The 21,303-nt window shown below is 37.6% G+C and overlaps 1 protein-coding gene across 2 annotated transcripts in view; it reads left to right on the top strand.

The window, feature by feature from the left end:
• mfsd1 (major facilitator superfamily domain containing 1) overlaps positions 1–19,032 on the top strand; it is a 56,317-nt gene extending 37,285 nt beyond the window's left edge. The window contains exons 13-17 of one of the 2 annotated variants that reach the window (XM_043702125.2): positions 1,066–1,178; positions 7,225–7,272; positions 7,363–7,423; positions 17,783–17,894; positions 18,464–19,032. In XM_043702125.2, the coding sequence (XP_043558060.1) occupies positions 1,066–1,178; positions 7,225–7,272; positions 7,363–7,423; positions 17,783–17,894; positions 18,464–18,523 (394 nt within the window). In that variant the 3' untranslated portion in view covers positions 18,524–19,032. Of the gene's footprint in view, positions 1–1,065; positions 1,179–7,224; positions 7,273–7,362; positions 7,424–16,441; positions 17,442–17,782; positions 17,895–18,463 lie in introns of those variants that run through there. The other variant, XM_043702126.2, reaches the window with a different exon arrangement.
• The last annotated feature ends 2,271 nt before the right edge of the window (positions 19,033–21,303 follow it).

The raw sequence follows: 21,303 nt of genomic DNA, 5'->3' as shown, positions 1-21,303 counted from the left end.
TATTACACATTTATTGATTAATTTTCTCTTTGCACAACACTAGATTCAAAATAGCACATTCCTTTTAGTTTTCTCTTGAAGGGGATTACATGAGGGAAGACTTAACAGGGAAAATGGGAGATGAACTGGGTATGCCTGAGAGAGAAATTCAGCTGTGCATTCATATATGGATTTGTGCACTGAGTGAGCATAAGAGATATAGTAGCTGAGGCTCTTCCTTTAAGAATTTATTTAACATTCTCATTGTAGGTCTTGCAAAATGAAAAATGTGGTGTCTTCCTCCAGATCTGCGTGCTTAGGATCTTTGACTTCAGGCCAATTTGTGATGACCGAAGTTTGGGACAATCCTTATTATGTATTCTAAAATAATATTTTGAGACTGGGTGCAAAGGATGAGCATGAATGACCTTTTCTTAAATCATTCCAGAATTCAATGTGTGTTGCCTGCTTACTGCACTCTAAAAATGTCAATGCTGTAAGATGAGTGTATGCAATATAATTGCCTCATTAGAATTAATCATGTAGAACCAAAAAAATTACTAAAACAAATAATGGAAATATTACTGTCCACAAATTTCCTTTTGTATTTCGTACATTACTGTGACCACATTTTTAAATGGCTTTAAATCGTCCCTGTTTTGTTGAAGGCATTTCACATATTTACCTAACTGTTGTTCTTGGAGAAAGTGAGGACTGCAGATGCTGGAGATGAGTCGAGAGTGTGCTGCTGGAAAAGCACAGCAGCTCAGGCAGCATCTGAGGGGCAAGAGAATCGACATTTTGGGCATAAGCCCTTCAGCAGGAAGGGCTTCTGCCCGAAACGTCAGTTCTCCTGCTCGTTGGATGCTGCCTGGCCTGTGCTTTTATCGCACCACACTCTCTCTCTAATTGTTCTCATTGAATGTTTCCATTTTGAGCACTTTCCTGTTTCACGTTTTGAGAAACTGAATATTTAATTTATTTAATATAGAAATGTACTTTTGTTTTACATTGCATCATTTATCTCTTGTAGACTTATGCTGTCTACAATTTTCCCCTGTTTAATGTTTACAAATGTCATTTCAGCATGCAGTCCATACAGAACTTGGGTCTTGCAGTGATTGCAATTGCTGCAGGTTCCATATTGGATTCCAAAGGATATCTATTTCTTGAAGTGTTTTTCTGTGCTTGTCTTTGTGGTAAGTATTGTAATTTCAGCACTTTAAAAATCATTTTATATACCAGTTGGATGCCTGGTACTGTTGACTTTTAGTGAAAGATATCTAAAGTTTGCACAGGCCAGTCTAACCAACAGATATCCGGAAAGGTTAAGTTTTGATTGCTTCGAAAGTTTGCATATGGGTTCCCTATTAGTCCTCAATTTTTATAATAGCCAATATGTATGGAATTTAATATTATCTTTGAAAGAGCGTTTTTATAAAAATGAAAACTGTTGAAAAGGACCTCTATTACAGTCCTCCAGAGACTAATGGCTTTTTATTAAAAATGGAATTCAAGCTTCTGATTGAAAGGATCATGCAACAAGATTCCATATTTTAAGACTTTTACTGCAATAAACAAACTACCTTGACTAATCACTATTTCAGTCAGCAACTTTGTATTTAAATTACAGAAACCTTTCCTGTTAACATTTTTTAAAATGACTGAAAATTCCTTTCCATGATTTATATTTAAGATTGTCCCTTAGATACTTCCTTGTGCAGGAACCATACCAAAGTGACTCTCTGCTGATGAGGATTTGCTTCCATTTTCTTTCTGCTTTCAGACAGAATGTCTTAATCCCTAGATTAACCTTCATGCACATATTCCAGTATAATTTAAGCCCTCTCAAAGTTGATATCTTCAGTTCAAGCTTCCACACGTGGAGAGACACTCATACTTTCACTCTTTTTCTACCTCCACATCCCTTACTCCCCCTCAACACCCGTGCTTCTGCCCTTCTCCACACCCAAACCGTGCCCCCCCCGATGCCCCTTTCCCTTCAGACAATCTTTCTGTCAGGTTCATTAACAATTTAAGAAAGACTGTGTTTGCTAAACCTGCAGAGGGTGCACTCACCACATCCCTGCATACCACTCCCCCCCCCCCCCCCCCCCCCCCCATCTTCTCTCTACACCCTGCTTCACCCCTCCACCCCACCCAACCCCCTCAGACTATTCATTTCTGTTACTTTCAGTATTAATTCGGACAGCTTCAGAGGTTACACTTGCCAGACATTTCAGTAGCAGTGCTTGTGAAATCATAGACAGCATGCCACAGAAGATGTCTGCATTAAAGAGTAGGACCATCCATAATGCACTATTTTTATAAAGTGCAGAATTAATAAAATGTTTTTTGAAATGCAATTTTCATTGAATATTTATCCCAAAACACCAAATAAAAATCTGAATTTGCAATTGTGACTTAACATTTCCATTTGCTCATCGCCCCACTTTAATTAGATCTACAGTCCCACAAGTTGACCATCACCTTCACTGGGCTCTCCGTTTCCTTTTCGATTAAAAATGCTTTCTTTTCAGCAAACAAATGGTGCTGCAGGACAAAAATAAATGATTTTTGTTTTTTGCAAAACAAAAATTACACTGTTTCCTAACATAGTCTGCAATGTCTCTCCATCTGTTCCCAATCCCTCACTTCCTCTGTCTTGCTGTCTGCCCTGCTATCTATTGGCTTGCCTACTGCTGCATTTGATTGCTCCAGAGGGAAACCTGGGTAAAACCTGAGAAGGGGAGAGAAGGTACAAGTGAGATTGAGGGTTTGAGGGCATTGGAAGAGAATTGGGTGATGGACATTCAAATGATGCATTGTAATGTCAGCAGTGAGAGAAGCCAGGCATGCTACAGTAGCCAGAATAGCCATCGACATCCTGTTCCAGTTTGGTGTCAGAATATGTTCAGAACAGCCTTCGACCTAACAATATGACAGTGGCATCCTTTTAGACTCCTGCTCCCTCAAATGGCAGTGTGATTACAGAGTCATAGAGATGTACAGCATGGAAACAGACCCTTCGGTCCAACCCGTCCATGCCAACCAAATATCCCAACCCAATCCAGTCCCACCTGCCAACACCCGGCCCATATCTCCAAACCCTTCCTATTCATATACCCATCCAAATGCCTCTTAAATGTTGCAATTGTACCAGCCTCCACCACATCCTCTGGCAGCTCGTTCCATACACGTACCACCCCCTGTGAAAACGTTGCCCCTTAGGTCTCTCCTATAGCTTTCCCCTCTGACCCTAAACCTATGCCCTCTAGTTCTGGACTCCCCCACCCCAGGGAAAAGACTTTGTCTACTTATCCTATTCATGCCCCTCATAATTTTGTAAACCTCCATAAGGTCATCCCTCAGCCTCCGATGCTCCAGGGAAAACAGCCCCACCCTGTAGCTCAGAACCTCCAACATTGGCAACATCCTTGTAAATCTTTTCTGAACCCTTTCAAGTTTCACAACATCTTTCCGATAGGAAGGAGACCAGAATTGCATGCAATATTCCAACAGTAGACTAATCAATGTCCTGTACAGCCGCAAGATGACCTCCCAACTTATGTACTCAGTACTCTGACCAATAAAGTAAAGCATACCAAACGCCGCCTTCACTATCCTATCTACCTGCAACTCCACTTTCGAGGAGCTAAGAACCTGCATTGCAAGGTCTCTTTGTTCAGCAGCACTCCCTAGGACCTTACCATTAAGTGTATAAGTCCTGCTAAGATTTGCTTTCCCAAAATGCAGCACCTCGTATTTATCGGAGTTAAACTCCCATCTGCCACTTCTCAGCCCATTGGCGCATCTGGTCCATATCCTGTCATAATCTGAGGTAACCCTCTTCGCTGTCCACAACACCTCCAATTTTGGTGTCATCTGCAAACTTACTAACTGTACCTCTTATGCTCGCATCCAAATCATTTATGTAAATGACAAAAAGTACAGGATCCAGCACCGATCCTTGTGGCACTCCACTGGTCACAGGCCTCCAGTCTGAAAAACAACCCTCCACCATAATCCTCTGTCTTCTACCTTTTGAGCCAGTTCTGTATCCAAATAGCTAGTTCTCCCTGTATTCCATGAGATCTAACCTTGCTAATCAGTCTCCCATGGGGAACCTTGTCGAATGCCTTACCGAAGTCCATATAGATCACATCAATTGCTCTGCCCTCATCAGTCTTCTTTGTTACTTCTTCAAAAAACTCAATCAAGTTTGTGAGACATGATTTCCCTCCCACAAAGCCATGTTGACTATCCCAAATCAGTCCTTGTCTTTCTAAATACATGTGCATCCTGTCCCTCAGAATTCCCTCCAACAACTTGCCCACCACTGAAGTCAGGCTCATCAGTCTATAGTTCCCTGGCTTGTCTTTACCACCCTTCTTAAACAGTGACACCACGTTTGCCAACCTCCTGTTTTCCGGCACCTCACCTGTGACTATTGATACAAATATCTCAGCAAGAGGCCCAGCAATCACTTCTGTAGCTTCCCACAGAGTTCTCTGGTACACCTGATCAGGTCCTGGGGATTTATCCACCTTTAACCGTTTCAAGACATCCAGCACTTCCTCCTCTGTAATCTGGACATTTTGCAAGGTGTCACCATCTATTTCCCTATATTCTATATCTTCCATATCCTTTTCCACAGTAAACACTGATGCAAAATATTCATTTAGTATCTTCCCCCATTTTCTGTGGCTCCACACAAAGGCTGCCTTGCTGATCTTTGAGGGGCCCTATTCTCTCCCTAGTTACCCTTTTGTCCTTTAATATATTTGTAAAAACCCTTTGGATTCTCCTTAATTCTATTTGCCAAAGCTATCTCATGTCCCCGTTTTGCCCTCCTGATCTCCCTCTTAAATATACTCCTACTTTCTAAGGATTCACTCGGTAAAAACAATGACTGCAGATGCTGGAAACCAGATTCTGGATTAGTTGTGCTGGAAAAGCACAGCAGTTCAGGCAGCATCAGAGGAGCAGTAAAATCGACATTTCGGACAAAAGCCCTTCATCAGGAATATTCCTGTATTTGCCCAAAACGTCTATTTTACTGCTCGGATGCTGCCTGAACTGCTGTGCTTTTCCAACACCACTAATCCAGAATAAGGATTCACTCGATCTATCTTGTCTATACCTGACATATGCTTCCTTCTTTTTCTTAACCAAACCCTCAATTTCCTTAGTCATCCAGCATTCCCTATACCTACCAGCCTTCCCTTTCACCCTGACGGGAATATACTTTCTCTGGATTCTTGTTATCTCATTTCTGAAGGCTTCCCACTTTTCATCCAGGTAGAAGTATTAATTGCAAACAAAAACAAATTGCTGGAAAGTTCTGAGGTAGGGTCACTTGATCCAAAATGTTAACTCTGATTTCTCTTCACAGATGCTGCCAGACCAGCTGAGTTTTTACAGTAGTTTGGTTTTGTTCTGATTTACAGCATCCGCAGTTCATTTTTATTAAGAAATGTTAATTAGTTATCCTGTAGATCCCATCTCTAGATTTAGATTATTATAATCTCAAATCTTGATGTTCCTAAAAGCTCCCTTGGACTTGAGTCTAATAGTTTATCTGCTGCCAGTGTAATTGTTCACGTCATTATTTACTGATTTGAATATCTTGTACCTCCCTTTCTTGTAAAACAACTTGGGAGAGGAACCCCTTTAACATTCATCCCAAGCTGCTTGTCAGGTAAAATTCAATAGTTGATATGATCTCTTTCTCCATTTTACCATAAATATCGTATTGTGAATGTCCAGCTCTGATGGATTTTTATAGTATAGCTTTTAGTTAAAGCTTAACTGTAAATAGTTAAATGCAGTTAAAGCAAACTTGGAACTACATCCACTTAAATATTTGGGACTTTAAGAGGATAACAGTTAGAAAGATAAATTCATCTAACATCAGGTGGACTCTCAACTGGAGAGCTGAAACTGAGATGTTTACCATCCTTATAGTGTGATGGTTTGTAGAGATTATTTTGTTCTGGATGTTAGAGGTGAATAGCTTCAAAAGCATTTGAAAACCGGATGATTGTAAACTTCAGCTTAAAGAGGAATTTGTAAATAACCTTTAAAATCAGTTTGAGGGCATTCCAGAGTCTCCCCACAAAGATGGTTGGAGCCTCGGGGAAGGTATTCTGGTTTCACAGTTGCAGATTTGACTAAGGAATAGTCTTAAGTCAATGCTGTAAACAGCAAAAATGTACTGTCATTAATCATAGCCTTACAAGGTATGAAGCTTAATCTCAGTTTGAGTGTTGAGGGCACAGAAGATGCAAGGCTGCCTCATTTAAAAGTACTTGGGCAGTTTTCAGTGGTCCTTTACAGTGTCTTGTGAAAAGAAAGTACTAGCTGAGAAGTACTGGAAAAAGGCACTGAGACAAGCACAGTCAAAGGATGGTAAATAAAACTTGCAACTGAGTGTGACTGGAAATGAGTAAAATTTTCCAGGGGACTGTTGCATACTTTTAAGATGGTCCTAGTATGAGTAAATGTTTAAGATACAATAAATTATAAGTGAATCCTTGAAATAAGGAGGAAGGTTGAGTGCATATTATACATAGCTATGGACAATTTTATATTAATTCTTTTTGTCGTATTTACGTCTTGGTTGTGCGATAAAGTTTGTTTGCTTTTTTAAAAAAAAGTGAAATCTTGTGGTGTAATTCTATTGGTTGAACCAAGATGTGTGTATCTTATTTCATGCTAATGACTCGATTGTAACAACAGTCCGAAAATTTAAAATTTTATACTTTCATTCTTGAAACAACTTGTCTGTTGAAAGTGAACTTTGTTTTTTAAACTATTTATGAAAATTTTCCTGGATGTCAAGTTAATACAAATTGAATTCATTTCCTTATATTTTGAAGGTTCAAAGACAAGACTGAGTGTTAGTGTTATTGAGACATTACTACATCTTTTTCAGTGCTTGTGTGTCTTAAATCCCCTTAAATGATGGCGTGAACAGTTGTTTCAACCTTGCTTCCACCCCCCTGAATAAGTAGTTAAATGGTAGCTTTTTTTACAAAACAAAGGAAAATGTATTTTGAGAAGGTATTTTATGCATTGTTAATTTCCATCTATACCAAGATCAGTATGTTATATCCTAATTATTCTTTTCTCACTGCAGTGAAAACTGAATTCCTGAACTAAATTTGCCTTTAGTTTTGATTCATTTCAGTTTTCTGTCACATAATTGTCAGGCTTTAATTATAGGTTGTTTTTATCTTCTAGGGGCACTGATATCAGTTGTAATGCTCTACTTTGTGGACTTGTTGACTGGTATGAATATAAAATTATTTTTTTTCTTTACCTCCTATTTCAAAGTGCTGCCAAAATTGTTCATAATACACTTTGCTTTCAACTTTTTAGAAGGTGATCTCAATGTGACTGCATGGAAGCGTTCAAAACTCCAAGCTGTCGCTGCAGCAGAGTAAGTACTCCTATTTTGGATGAGGTCTTAAAAATCAGATGTGGGCATATAACACTAGGAGTTAATTAGTAGGAAATTTAGTGAATAATGTTACAAATTGAGTTGTGATTCAATTATTTTTTTTTAAGTGATAGTACCAACTACTTGGATGTATGAATTTGAAGATAAATAATTTTTTGTGATGTGGAGGAAGGCAAGAAAAATAAATCATTGCAGACTGATGCAATCTTTTATCAATCATAATATCCAAAGCTTCCTATTAATTTAGGAAATGGTGTTCAACATGGGAAACCTGTGACACAGTGGTAATGTCACTGTTTTTGTAAGCCAGGGGCGAAGGCTATTCCTTCGGATCCTGGGTTAAAAATCCCATCGTGACAGCTGGTGGAATTTAAATTAATTAAACATTCCGGAATTGAAATCTCGACTCATAAGAGAAAACCATAGTCAGTCAGTAACATCTCAGCCAATACACTGATCATCACCTTTTGGAAAGAAAGCTGTTATCTTTACTTGGTCTTTCCTACATGACAATCCAGATTCACATCTTAAGTGGAGGCTTAAATGCTTTTTAATGTCATCTAGCAGCAGCTCATTTCAACAGCAAACCAGAGATGGGCAACCAAAACTGACCTTGCTGATGACACCCACATCTCATGAAACATTTTAAAAATTATTCTAAGAATCAGTAAAGAAAACAGTTTTCTGTATTTGCTTATCCACATGCTGAATTAGTTTTGTTTTGCCCTCCGTGATGGATCTTGGCTCTTAGCTTAGATTTTTTTTTGAACAGAGAAACCTTCAGTAAGGCATTCAGTGAAACTATATTCCAATGAAAATAATTCTAATGCTGCTGAAGTACCAGTTTGTGTAGCATTTATAAGAAGTGCTTTGAACAGTGATCTAATTTTAAAAGCCTGTGGAATGGAAATTTCTAGTTTCCAATGCAATTAGTGTAGCTGTTGGAAATCTTGATTTGTAGGGATAAAATAAACATGATTCCAAAATCAAATCTTGGCTGTTACCAAATTTGTGGTCACTACTCGGTCATCCTTCTGGCATATGTTTAATAACTTTTAATGTGAACAAGATTGAATGTAGAACTTTATTTGCATAAGCTGTGATTTTATAAAAAGCCTTAAATTTTAATACATGATTAGAGACCAAGCAGGTATATTTGGATGAAGAAAAATGTTGTTTCACTTTATTGGTTGTCACTACTCACATAAAAATGAATGTAGGTAGAATCAACAAGAAACAGTAACATGTTGAGAACTTTGCACTTTGTACTCTATTCTTGTTGGCTGTAAATGTGTAGTTCAGTTTTACAGTTTCAAACTACTTCATGTCAATGGTAGCAATCTCAGCTATAGGCTAATGCATTGGAAAATCTGAATTCAAGCGAATTCTCCCATATCTGTCAATTTTGGCAACCAAAAGCCTATATAAAGGGATATCTGAAATGGTAAGGGACAACTAATGACCTCTTTCGATTCTGTTTAGAACAATGCATGATTTTTTTGGAAAAACTATTGTTGAAATCCTCAGTACAGTAAGGTGGTGGGTACTATTCTCGCACAATGGTAGTGTGCACTCATCAAATTGAAAATCACAACACCAGGTTATAGTCCAACAGGTTTAATTAGAAGCACTGGTCCTTCACTACCACCTGATGAAGGTAAAGCGCTCTGAAAGCTAGTGCTTCCAATTAAACCTGTTGGACTATAACTTGGTGTTAAGTGATTTTTAACTTTGTACACCTCAGTCCCAACACTGGTATCTCCAACTCATCAAATTGGCCCTTCTGGTTGTTCCACATAAACAATGATCTTGGGAAAGTCTATTATTCAGAGTATTCCACTCAAGTTTTACATATGTGCAACAGAAACAGGGGTAGGCCATTTGTCTGCTTGAGCCTCCTTTGTCATTTGATCTAATTATGGCTTCAATTTCATTTTCCTATCTAATTCCTAAACCCTTTGTCTCCCTTCTCAATTAAGGATCTTATCTACCTCAGCCCAAAAAGTATTCAATGGCCCTGCCTACTCTGCACTCTGAGGAAAAGAATTCCACAGACCTCTGTGCGGGGAAGGGAGAAAGAATTCTTATCTGCATCTTAAATGGACCCCTAATTTTTAAAATATTTCCCCATTTCTAGAATTCCCCAAAAGGGAACAGAAAAGAGAAACTGCTCTCAGCATCCTGTCAATTTTCCCTATGATCTTGTATCATTCAATAAGATCACTCCTCAATCTTGTAAACTACAATTTGTGGAGGCTCAATTGTTCTAATATTCCAATGACCCCTTATCCCAGGAATCAGTTGAGTGACCCTCTTCTGAACTACTTCTGATGCTGTTACATAACTTAAGGAGATTGTTCATTGAAATGATATGGTTACCATATCGTTTTGTTGGGGAACTAGTTAATTAATATTTAAATATTTTATAGTGAAAAATAGAATGTTAACAATTTGGGAAGATGTCTTTGCTTTAATTCTTCATATTTTTGATTATTTTAATGACCTCCTTGATGGGATTCAATCCAGTATTATAACATTGAACTTGCTGTGGAAGTAGCACAAAGATTTTGCAAGACCATAAAACAATTACAATGAAGATTTGTTTTTCATTTAAAATCTGCTAAAGTTGGTTCATGATTTGTTCTTAATGATACTGCACGTAAACATTGGCCTCATTTCTGTGCAACAAAATTAATGAATTTCACCGGTATCAATCCTCAGAACAACAACTTTCCTCCGTTTTCTTCAGAGTGAAATATTCAGAACTTTAAATGTCAGAATAAAAATGCTGCATATATTTGAAAATCTCATTCTATAGAAACTAATTTTCATTGTGAAAGCAGTATTAACTTTGCTTACTCTTTGTCTGTTCTTATGTGTAACTTGAGCTATGCCATTTTGTTAAGCTTTTTGCTTGATACTGTCCTGGTTAAAAGATTAAGTAGCAAACTACTGTACTCTTGATGTATTGTATGCATTTAATTTATGTCAACTTGGCTTCCAATGCTTTTCTAAGATTGAATGAGCTTGTTACCTGTTTAGATTAAATCTAATGTTTTATATTAGACTTTGTTTTTCTATCCTGGGTGCTGCCATCAATGGTATTACTTGTGCACCCTGCCCAAAAACAGGTCCCTAGTTCATTATCTATTGATGACCTGTTTCTTGTCTGCCCTTAGTGATAATTTGCCATTGCCTTCCATTTTGAGGCAGGGCAAAAGGTACGTCTCAATCCTATCTCTAAGAGACCAAATCCATTCTGTATTAAAGTTATTGTGAACCACACGCTGGCCAACTGAGCTAACTAACCCCACTGTTTAAAATAAATAGTGGTGCAGTCTGTGGTTATTGGAATTGGGAAAGACTATTAAGAATGTTATTCTTTTAGGTGAATTGGCTGTTAGTAATATTTACTTCCTATTGGTGTATTACTGCAATGAAACAAATAGGTATAGTAAAAGAATGTTGTCGTTCCTGGTTCTTCAATCAGCGATATAGGTTTGGTTTAAAAATTTTCATTACAAAACAAAGTAATGAAGTATGTATCTAAGAAGATTTGTTCAATATCTGAACAGAAATTTAGCTAGAGCGTCCACGTATTCTCCTTCTACTTTTTTTTAGATTTGTCTCCCTACTGGTATGGAAACAAGTCCACACTGACCCTCCGAAGAGTAACTCCTCCAGACCGATTCCTCTACCCTATATTTACTCCTGTCCAATGCACCTAACACTATGGGCAATTTAGCATGGCCAATTCACCTAAACTGCACATCTTTGGATTGTGGGAGGAAACTGGAGCACCCAGAGGAAACCCACGTAGACACAGAATGTGCAATTTCCACATAGACAGTCGCCTGAGGCTGAATTCGAACCCGGGTCCCTGGTGCTGAGAGACAGCAGTGCTAACCACTGAGTCACCGCGAATCCAATCGATAGATCAACTGCTAGATGATAGCGTGGTCCTTTCCTCTTCAAATGCCAGTGGCTAAGAATGTTTGATCTATAATCTGATGAATTGTTTTAAGATTCTTTCTGCTGCCAGTCCATCCCTGTTCAAACTTGGAGTAATTGACAGACATAATAAGTGATTTAATCTGCAAATAAACCCAACCTAGGATGGCAAATAGGAGCTGCTGATATGCTTTGCTCTGTGGTGCCAAGTATCTCAACACCCACCCAAGTTTAGACTTGTTTAACAAAGGCCACAGTTTGAAGGTTGGCTGTACTAGCCACTGAGAAATAGTGGCAAGTAATCTTATTTATGTACTGTTTCTCATACTTTTCACACTCAAGTGCTTTTTTAAAAATAGGTAAGCATTGCTTTTTCTGCTTGGTGTTTTCCTCCAGTTCCTTCTGCATCTGAATGCAAGGACTACTGCATAAAAGCTAATTGATCATTCTTAGCAATTAATTTAGTTGAAAGGAATCAAATGCTATGGATCATTCTCCTGGTTCAGAGATGATTTTCTTTGCTTTAGGTCTGAAGCAGTTGCTTGATTCTGATTGGTCAGGTTTTGAATTGTGATATCATGCAGCTTTTCCAAACTGCACTCGAGCCAAACCATTTGACAGAGTGCTTTGATTTCAGAAAAACTTCCAGCTGTTTTTAGCTATCCAGACGCACCGCAGCTGGTTTTCTGTAAGATTGTTCAGAAACTTAATCTGTTGAAATTGGTTCGTGTTTGAACGACTTTGTAAACAGTTGAAAAAAATCTGAGTTGTAGAGCTGTTTGACAGTCATGACTCCTATTGAGATGATGTTGTCCTGATGTTGCTGAGCAGCACGAAGTCAGAGTCATCCCCTTCCTTGTAAATGATTATAGCCAATTAGCGTGTCAACTTAGGCAAAATAATAAACACCATACCAACAGTTTATGGAATTGCATCAAATGTAATGTAGGTTATTAATTTCTCAAGTTTTAATGCTATCCTATAAAATAAGACAATTGTTTTCCTTTCTGATAAGGAGCTAGCCAAATATTGAAGCATTTGGGAAGTTTGTTTATTCCTCTTCAAGGCATTTGAGACAAAATGGGAACCTCTGTCCTGCACCACTGTCCTCTCCCTCAACCTAGGGAGCACTTGCGATGAGCAGATTATATTTCTTAAATATTTAATTACTAATTATATTTGAGGGGGGTAATGGCATAAGAGTATTGTCACTAAATTAATCTGGACAACCAGGTAATATTCTGGGGACTGGAGTTTGAATCATATCACACCAGATGGTAGAATTCAAAGTCAGCAAAATCTGGAATTAAAACTTTAATGATGACTGAGACCATTGTCAGAGGATCAATCCTGGTTTAATGATTTGAAGGATAGCAATGCTCAGAGCAGAACCAGGCATACCTGTAAACTGAGGTATCAGTCAGGTGAAGGTGCAAATTAGGACTACTTCCATGCCAAACAGTAAAAGCAAAAAGTGATAGACAAGGCTAAGATATTACACAAAGGATCAGATCTAAGTTCTGCAGTTGTACTACATCCAATTGTGAATTATAGTGGACAATTATACAACTCCTCAAATATCCCTATCCTTGCTGAGGTAGTCTAGCACATCAGTGCAAAAGACCAGGCCAGAGCATTTACAACGATCTTCAGCTAGAAGTGTCAAGTGGAAGATCTGTCTCCGGTTCCTTCAGAGCTCCTTAGCCAATCATTGTTATTAGCCAATTTGATTGACTCCACATTGTTAAGAAACAACTAGAGGTATTTGATACTGCAAAGACTATGGGCCCTAATTTCATACTTGTGTCAGACTATGCCTTTCTTCAGATATGTTTTATTTGTAAAGTAATGGAGGGTCCCAAAGACCAGAAGAATGCAAAAGAGCCATTAAATGTAAACAATGTTTCTTTCATGAAAGAGATTAAAGGTGGAAAATTTGAATGTCCAGACATTTTATTATGCACACCTCAAATTGTGACATTTGTTAGCTTGTCACTATTCAAGTTTGAGAGTTCTGCTGTTATAAAGTTAACATCCTTAATGGCTGCAGTTTCCCTCTATAGAATAGGTTTTTCCATCAGTTTAACCTCTTGAGCTGGGCAAGTGCCATGCCTTGGAGACCACAAAAAATGAATTTACAAATTATAACAGTCCCTCATTATGGAACAGAGACACAGGACAAACAGGAGGAGGCCACTTCGTCCCTTGAGCCTGTGCCACCATTCAACTCTATCATGGCATACCTTCTACTTCATTAAAGTTTCTTGTATAATGTCCACATCCTTCGTGGATTCAATGTCAAAGCAAACTATCTCACCTGTCTTAAATATGCTTAATGTATGAGATTCATCGCCCAAGAGTTTAAAGAAATTTCTCCTCATCTCTGTTGTAAGCCTAGCTCTATTGTCACCTGGTTTGAGACCACCAATCCCATGCCTTGGGAACCTTCCTTCCTGGATCTACCCTGTTAAGCCTATAAAAGTTAACGTTTCAATGAGATCCCTCTCATCCTTAACTTTAGAGAATGTTGGCCCAATTGCCTTTTTTTAAAACTTAAAACAAAAATAACCGTACACTTATCCACATTATATTCTAAATCAGCTTGAAGCCTCTTTGCACAGCCCACATATTCTCACCTAGTTTTGTCATTAATGAGTTTGGAAATATTGCACTTGTTTCCCACATTCAAATCCATAAATCTTGTTTGCAGGGGGTGGTTATAATGAATAACTGGGGCCCAAGCACTGATCTTGCATTCATTCCTGATGAAGAGCATATACTCAACGTCGATTCTCCTACTCTGAAGCTGCCTGACCACTGCTTTCTGGCACTGCACCATTCAACTCTGATCTTCAGCATTTGCAGTCCTCACTTTCCACCAGCTAATTACAGCATCCCATCCTGATAATGACCTATTTATTCCTATTGTTTTCTGTCCTTTTGATAGTTCTCAATTCATCTCCCTTCATTGTGTTCTCATGTTGTTGACTAACTTGGTACGACACCAAGTCGTCAATTAACAACCAATATGGTTGCAGGTATTCTAGAACTCAATTGACGTTGATGCTTGTGCTCTTTGGAAATCATTGGTGATTCTACTGTGTTTGAAGGTTCCCATTTGATAGTTTATTCAGTTTCTGACTTGCAAGGAAACATCAGATTTGAGTTTTCAAATTTTCCCCTCTGAAGAGAGATGTCAAAGTTAATATTTTTCTCCTTTTCCCCTCAGTGTTGATGGTCTTGGTCTGTAGTGTGATTTGGATGCAGGGAAAGCTTTCTCCCCCAGTGTTCTCAGATTTTGCCTTCAAGAGGAAAGAGAAACCACAAATTCTTTTATAAGCCTGCCAGTTCTAATGGTAAAAATAAAAATACAAAATTCAATTTCATGTGCAACTTGCCAACAATTGTCCCATTAGGGGTAATCCGTAATTGTCCTACTAATCTGATTTAATTGAAATCTTTTATAACCTAGTCTTGAGCGCCATAAATCTTTCAATGTGTGGCTTATTTAATGAATCCCTTCCTGAAACATGGGAAGTTTAAAGTGAGTTTTCAAATTCCTTTACAAAACTGGTAAAGATGGCATATGCCAAGGGTGTTTGGTCCCATTTCCAGGTTAGCTTCAACCAACATTTTTGGCATTATTTTTATTTTCCATTGCCACTTGTTGTTAAAAAGCTTGATTTGGGTGTTTGGGTGTTCTTTTTTCAAGATGTTCATAAAGAAATACTACTTTTCTGCCTGTCTGATTTTGCACCTCTGGTTTGGATGCAAGAAAAGAACAGTCTCCCCTCTTTCCTATGATATTTCTTGGTTCTTTTTGCTGTGTCCCCTGAGTTTGTAATAAGATACAAAAACTTTGGCTGTGATATTAATTTAATCCAAAATGATTCTGAAGTTGGCAGACTGACAGCTGTATTTACCGTTTAATGCAAATCTGAGCCAGAACCAAATTTGGCTTAATACATTTAAATACTGCCAACAGGCTCTGCTCTGCATATGATGTAGGCACATAGGTGCATATTTGAAAGTTGAGATATCAAATGACTCCTGGATAGAACTAGCCAGCAGATTGGATCCAGACAAATGCTCAGTGACAGGAAACTGCAATTATTGTGCCAGCCTTTTGAAGAATGCTCCTGCTTCATTTGGGTGCCCTTATTGGAGATTGCCCAGAGTGCTTCTCTGGTCTAGATTGGCTGCAACAAATTGAAGCATGAAATTTGGACACCTAACATCCATTTAATGGGCACAAAACAATGTGGCCAAAGTTGAAATTCTCTCTCCTTGCCATGTGGTGTTTTACCTCCCTTTGTTTCTAATATTTATAATCAAGACTTGGGATACAGTCTCTTAACTAGATTATCTTGTTATTTTTTCTTCGTGGATTTCATTTTTATTTTCTGTGATGGTATTTTCCTACACTATTCCTTCATTCTTTCCAAATACCTCCCAAACTTTGCATCTTCATGGATGCAATTGACTGCCGTTGTAGATATACATTTATTTGGAACTGAGCTTGTAACCTAAGTGGAAAGACTGCATAATCACCTGTGAAATCATCCAGACCTACCTATTTTTAATACCTACAATCACTTTGAGTAGACCTGTCTTTAAATCATGATCACCATGTAATGTGGTTTTTGTAGAAACTTGTCAGCCCTTTTGAAACTGAATAGTTTCTCGTCTTTGTCTTTCACAAAGATAAATATTGCTGCATTTTTACTTCAAATCCAGTCAGAATCAATCACTGTGCACAGGAGACTGTTATGTCATGCTACCTTCAGTGATTTCTTCAACCTCTTGTTTTTGTTGGATGGCTTTTGGATGTGTGCATACAAACTTTTTAACAAATCAAAACTCAGGTAAAAATGATCTCTAAATTATACTGCTTTAGCAAAGTTTAACACTGATTAGTTGTAGCACAGGATTAGTGACACAGAAAAGCAGTTTCACTGGAATGGAAACCCATGAATGGTCATTTTAGTGTTCATTATTCCATGTTGCTGAATTCATAACAGTAACTGTCACCACAATTTTTTACAGATGAGAATTAGGACTAGCAGCTCTCGGCCAGAACTACACAACCTATCATCAAAACATCATCTTGAAGAATATATAAATATACTTTCAGATTTTGGAAGAGGGGGTGGAAAGCACTTATATTAGTGGTCTTCAATTAATTTGTTTGTAATCAATTGTAACATTGCCAAATGGGTAGCAAAGACAGCATTAAAATATGTATTTGTAATATTTTGGGATTGTCAAATGTTTATAGTGTATTTTCTCACATTTAAATGGGAACTATGAGCTCAAATTTAGAATAATTTGAATAGTTGTGAAATGTTACATCTGGAGCACATTCTGTGATATCTAGTTCTTTTGACTTTTGAGCTAGTATTCCACGAGTGGGTAAGTTTTCTGATTTCAATGTCATACGTGTAACCCCTTGTGTACCGATAATTTCAGGCTTGTGTGCTAATACTGATGAAGGTAGAATTATATTGGGAACTGATTGATATTAGATTTCATAATATAAACTGTTGCTTACTACTAAAACCATGCATTGTTTCCTAAAACAAATGAATAACACTTTATTCTTAAAAAATAGATGCTGTCTGTGAAATAATTGGAATGGTTGTGAGTGTGATACGTTGTTTTAAACAATCTCATATTCCAGTGAGCTAATGCAAGACTGCTGGCCAGTACATTTTTATATTTACTGTTAACTGCAAATTTATCATTTTGATACGTAAGTCGAATTGATTTTTGGATCATTAAAGAATTTTTCTTTCAACTGAAAATGAAACTTAAATCAAAATCTGATGTATTTAAGTCCATGTGAAACCTTTTGTATGCTTAACTAAGTTCTCTCTCAAATGGAAATATGTATTCGTTTACCTATATCTCTTTTCCTTTGTAAACAAAAATATACTAAAAATACTGCATGTCTTTTCCTTAAACTTATTCCTAACACAGGAGTGTCCAAATTTTTGTGGATTGCATCAGTTTTAATTCACGTTCTCATTAAAGTTTATATCTTGAGGATTGGGCGATTCTTGGATTTATTTACGAATGAATCAAGAGTACAGGAAGTAACTTTTAAACGTGCATGCACACAATTTAAAGGCTAGATCATTGAAAAAGAAATAAGTTCAAATAGACCAGAGTTATCTGAACTTTAGGTACCACTTATGGTCCTAGGAAATGTGGGTTGGAAATATGTACTTAGCATCTGCACAACATGTAAAAAGAAAATACAAATAACTAGTGATCTCAGCTGATCACTTAATACATTTAGTGCTAAATATTTGACATTTTTGTTTGGTTCAAAGCCTAACATGCTAATAACCAAAGTATTTTTCTTAATTTGTTTTTGTTCCGCAGGGCTGAGAAAGCAGAACGCATTCGTCAACAACAAGTGGAGGACTTAGCTAAAATTCAACCAATGAGTTCTTTTGCAGTAAGGAATAGATACCTTTCCAGACTTGGTGCACAAGTAAGGGAACCATATGGTGCTATCAAATAAACTAAGCAAAATAGATTCTCTTTCATAAAATAGCATTGACATCAAACCAAATGTAAAGGAATAGTGAACGCTTCTCAGTGTTCACCTTTTTTATAATTATCTTCAGTCGTGGTACCTTCAATACTTACCACAAACTCATGAATAAACTGGCAGTTAGGGACTTAGTACCCTGAGTCTAAAGTAAAGGATGTAATACAGAACTTCAAACATTGCTAAAAAGAGACAAGATGTTGAACCTTTTAGTTTGTAATCATTAGGACTAGGTCACCATTCAGCTTCTTATGACCTAGTCCTGATGAGTGCGAAATGAAAAGTTTTGACCCTGGAATAAATTGATTCCCCGAACAAGAATTTGACATCCAGAATTGGCAATGCCCTGCCTTGCTGTTGAATACTGTTTTGCTTCATACTATTGCTGATTTGCTGTCAGTGCTGGTGCTGAAAGCTAGATTATTTTTTTGTTGTGAATCTGCTATTCAGTATGTTGCTCGAATGATGTAGAGGAATCATTCCAAATATTCCTTCTGTTCCTCTTGCAGCTACCAGAGAATTACAGCGTCCATGTATCTGCACTGGCATATAGGAGTGTACTCAAATGACTTGGATGATATGCTCAGAAAGTTACCACCATTTTAAACTTTCAGAATTATGAAGCTGATAAAAAGAAACTGGAAGAAATCTCTTACTGTACTTTTTATATTGGAAGAATCATTGACACTATCATAAATTTTATTTTGTACATTTTTTCACTTGGGTAAAGATCATGGCTTCAATATATTTAAAATTTTATTTTATCTGTATAAATGCGAATGTTTTACTTGAATTAGAACATGAAATTGAGAAATTTGAACAACCAAAAATGTCCATGTATCATCAAACTTGAAGGTGTGGAAAATTCCAAAGTTTTTGGATAGTTTACGCTGCCCGTAAATTTTCACTCTACAATTTGGACTGTAATTATCATTAAAACTGCAGTCGAACTCAGTTCTTTGAGCGAATATGCAAATTTTGTTTAGTCTTCCAGCGTGTTTTATCAACATGCCCAGAAATTGCACATTCACTGTAAATGACCGTTTTTAATTGAATAAAGTTTTTTTGTAAAATTAAATCTTTTAAACATGGCTTCTTTAATGCTAGATAAGGGATGATTATTTGTAATTAATTGTGAAGCTCAATGGAGCACATTAGATGCATTTACCTTCCAAGCACAGAGCATAGAATGCTGGAGTAATGTTGATAAGGGACTCAAAGTTGTGGATTTTAAATTTAATGCTGTATTTGTCAATCAGCAAGCAGATGATCGTGACCAAGTATGGGGCAGGATACAGATGGCAGTTTTGGACAAGGTTGTTTTTGGAGGGATTGGTCTGCTCAGGTGGCTGAATAGCTGGTTTGTAATAGCAGAGTCATGCCAACAGTGCTGCTGAATTGCCACACCACCTGAGATCACTGAAGATCCCACCTTCTCAATCTTGCCCTTTGCCTGACATGTGGTGACCCTCTGGTTAAACACTACCAGTCATCCATTTCTCTAATGACAGCACCCCTAAGGTCCTCCTGAGACTAAGGTGACTTTACCTAGTTTTTGAAAGATGGAGCAAATATGACATTGGTACAGTGTAGAGCTTAAGCAATTTAGTAGACATGTTGTGGTAGGATTCAAGGCAGCCTGTTATAAAGATGGCAACATGTGATAAATAGGCATGGTCTAAGAGAGGATTTAAGTTTAATTCTAAGTTTCAGACAGCTTAAGTGTCAGAATTCTTTGGGAGGGAGTAAGATCGCAAGATTATGGCTTTACCTTTCTGATATTCACTTTGCAGAGGGTATTACTCATCGATGACTATGTCAAATAATCAATTTATCAGCACAAAAATGAAGGGATTTAGAGGAGTTGTTGAGATGTAGACATGGTATTGTTAGCCTGCACGTAGGTCAGACATACTTTCTCCCTTAATCTGACTTCACTGATTAGCTTACTACTCTCTGTGCTAGTACTATCTGTCTGAGTTGTACAAATTTTGGGAGGACAGTTGCTGAAGACAGGCAGGTGAAAGCAATCTGGCTGTTGGCTTCACGCTAAGGGCAAACAGCAGGACGAAAACTGTAGCCACTTAGTTAGATTTGGGATGAAATAGAGACCTGGGCGTCATGGCCTATTGCCGTCTCCAAAGAGAACACATCAATTAGTTCAGAGTACTTGTCAAATACTAACTGTGAAAAGCTGCTGATGAATCTGTGTTGAAACAACTTTTTTTTTCTTTCTGGAATGAGAAGAGCAGACTGGGCAAGCAGCTCCTGCAATTGTGTAGGTTGCAGGCTGGTGTCTTTATAACTTAAGTGGTTTAAACAGACCGTGATCTGTTTATATGTAGTTTCAAAGCAGATAATTGTAACATGACCATAAGACACAGCAGAAAGAGGCCATTCAGCTCATTAAATTTACTCCACCATTCAATGAGATCATAGCCGATCTGATGATCTCAACTCCAGCTTCCTGCCTTTTCTCCATAACCCTTGATTCCCTTAGTAATTAAAAATCTATCTCTGTCTTGAATATATTTAATGACCCAGTCACATCACCCCTCTGGTAAAGAATTCTGCGGGTTCACCAACCTCAGAAGAAATTCCACATTTCTGTCTTAAATGTGATTATTCTGAGATTATACCCTCTGATCCAAGACACTCCTACAAAGGGAAACAACCTTTCCTTATCTACCTTATAACTTTCTCAAAGAATCTTGTATGTTTCAATAAGATCACCCCTCGTTCTCCTAAATTGCATTGACTATTGGCCCAATTTACTCAATCTCTCCCCATTAGAATGTCCCTCCATACCTGGTTTCTGCCTAGTGAACTTTCTCTGGTTCATTCACTTTCTCCATCCAAGTCATTAATTTTTTTTTTTTAAATTGTGACCCCTACATTGACTCCCATGGCACACCCACTAGTTACAGGTTGCCATTCCAAAAATATTTGCCTTGTCCTAACTCTGTCTTCTATTAGTTAACTAATCTTCCATCCATGCTAGTACACTACCTCCAACACCATGGCTTTTACCTGAAGTAGCTTAATGTATGGCACTTTATCAAACACTTTCTGAAAATCCAACTACATTATATTCACTGCTTTTCCCTTTTATCTTCGTTGTCGCCTCAAAGAATTCTAGTCAATTTATCAGACATGACCCCTTCATGAAACCACGATGACTCTGCTTGATATGTATTTCTAAACCTATTTCTGAACTATTGTTATATCCTTTAAAATAGATGCTAATGTTTTTCTAGTAATAGCTGTTAAGCTAACTTGCCTCTCATTAGTTGCTTTTAGTTCCTTTTTTAAAGTGTTACTTGGCAGTTTTACCATCCTCTGGGACTTG

This window comes from Chiloscyllium plagiosum, unplaced genomic scaffold (genome assembly GCF_037043375.1).
Source record: "Chiloscyllium plagiosum isolate Xiang-an unplaced genomic scaffold, Cpla_swu_hap1 HiC_scaffold_13, whole genome shotgun sequence".
Classification (NCBI taxonomy): Eukaryota; Metazoa; Chordata; class Chondrichthyes; order Orectolobiformes; family Hemiscylliidae; genus Chiloscyllium; species Chiloscyllium plagiosum.
This window is presented reverse-complemented; position numbering and strand designations above follow the sequence as displayed.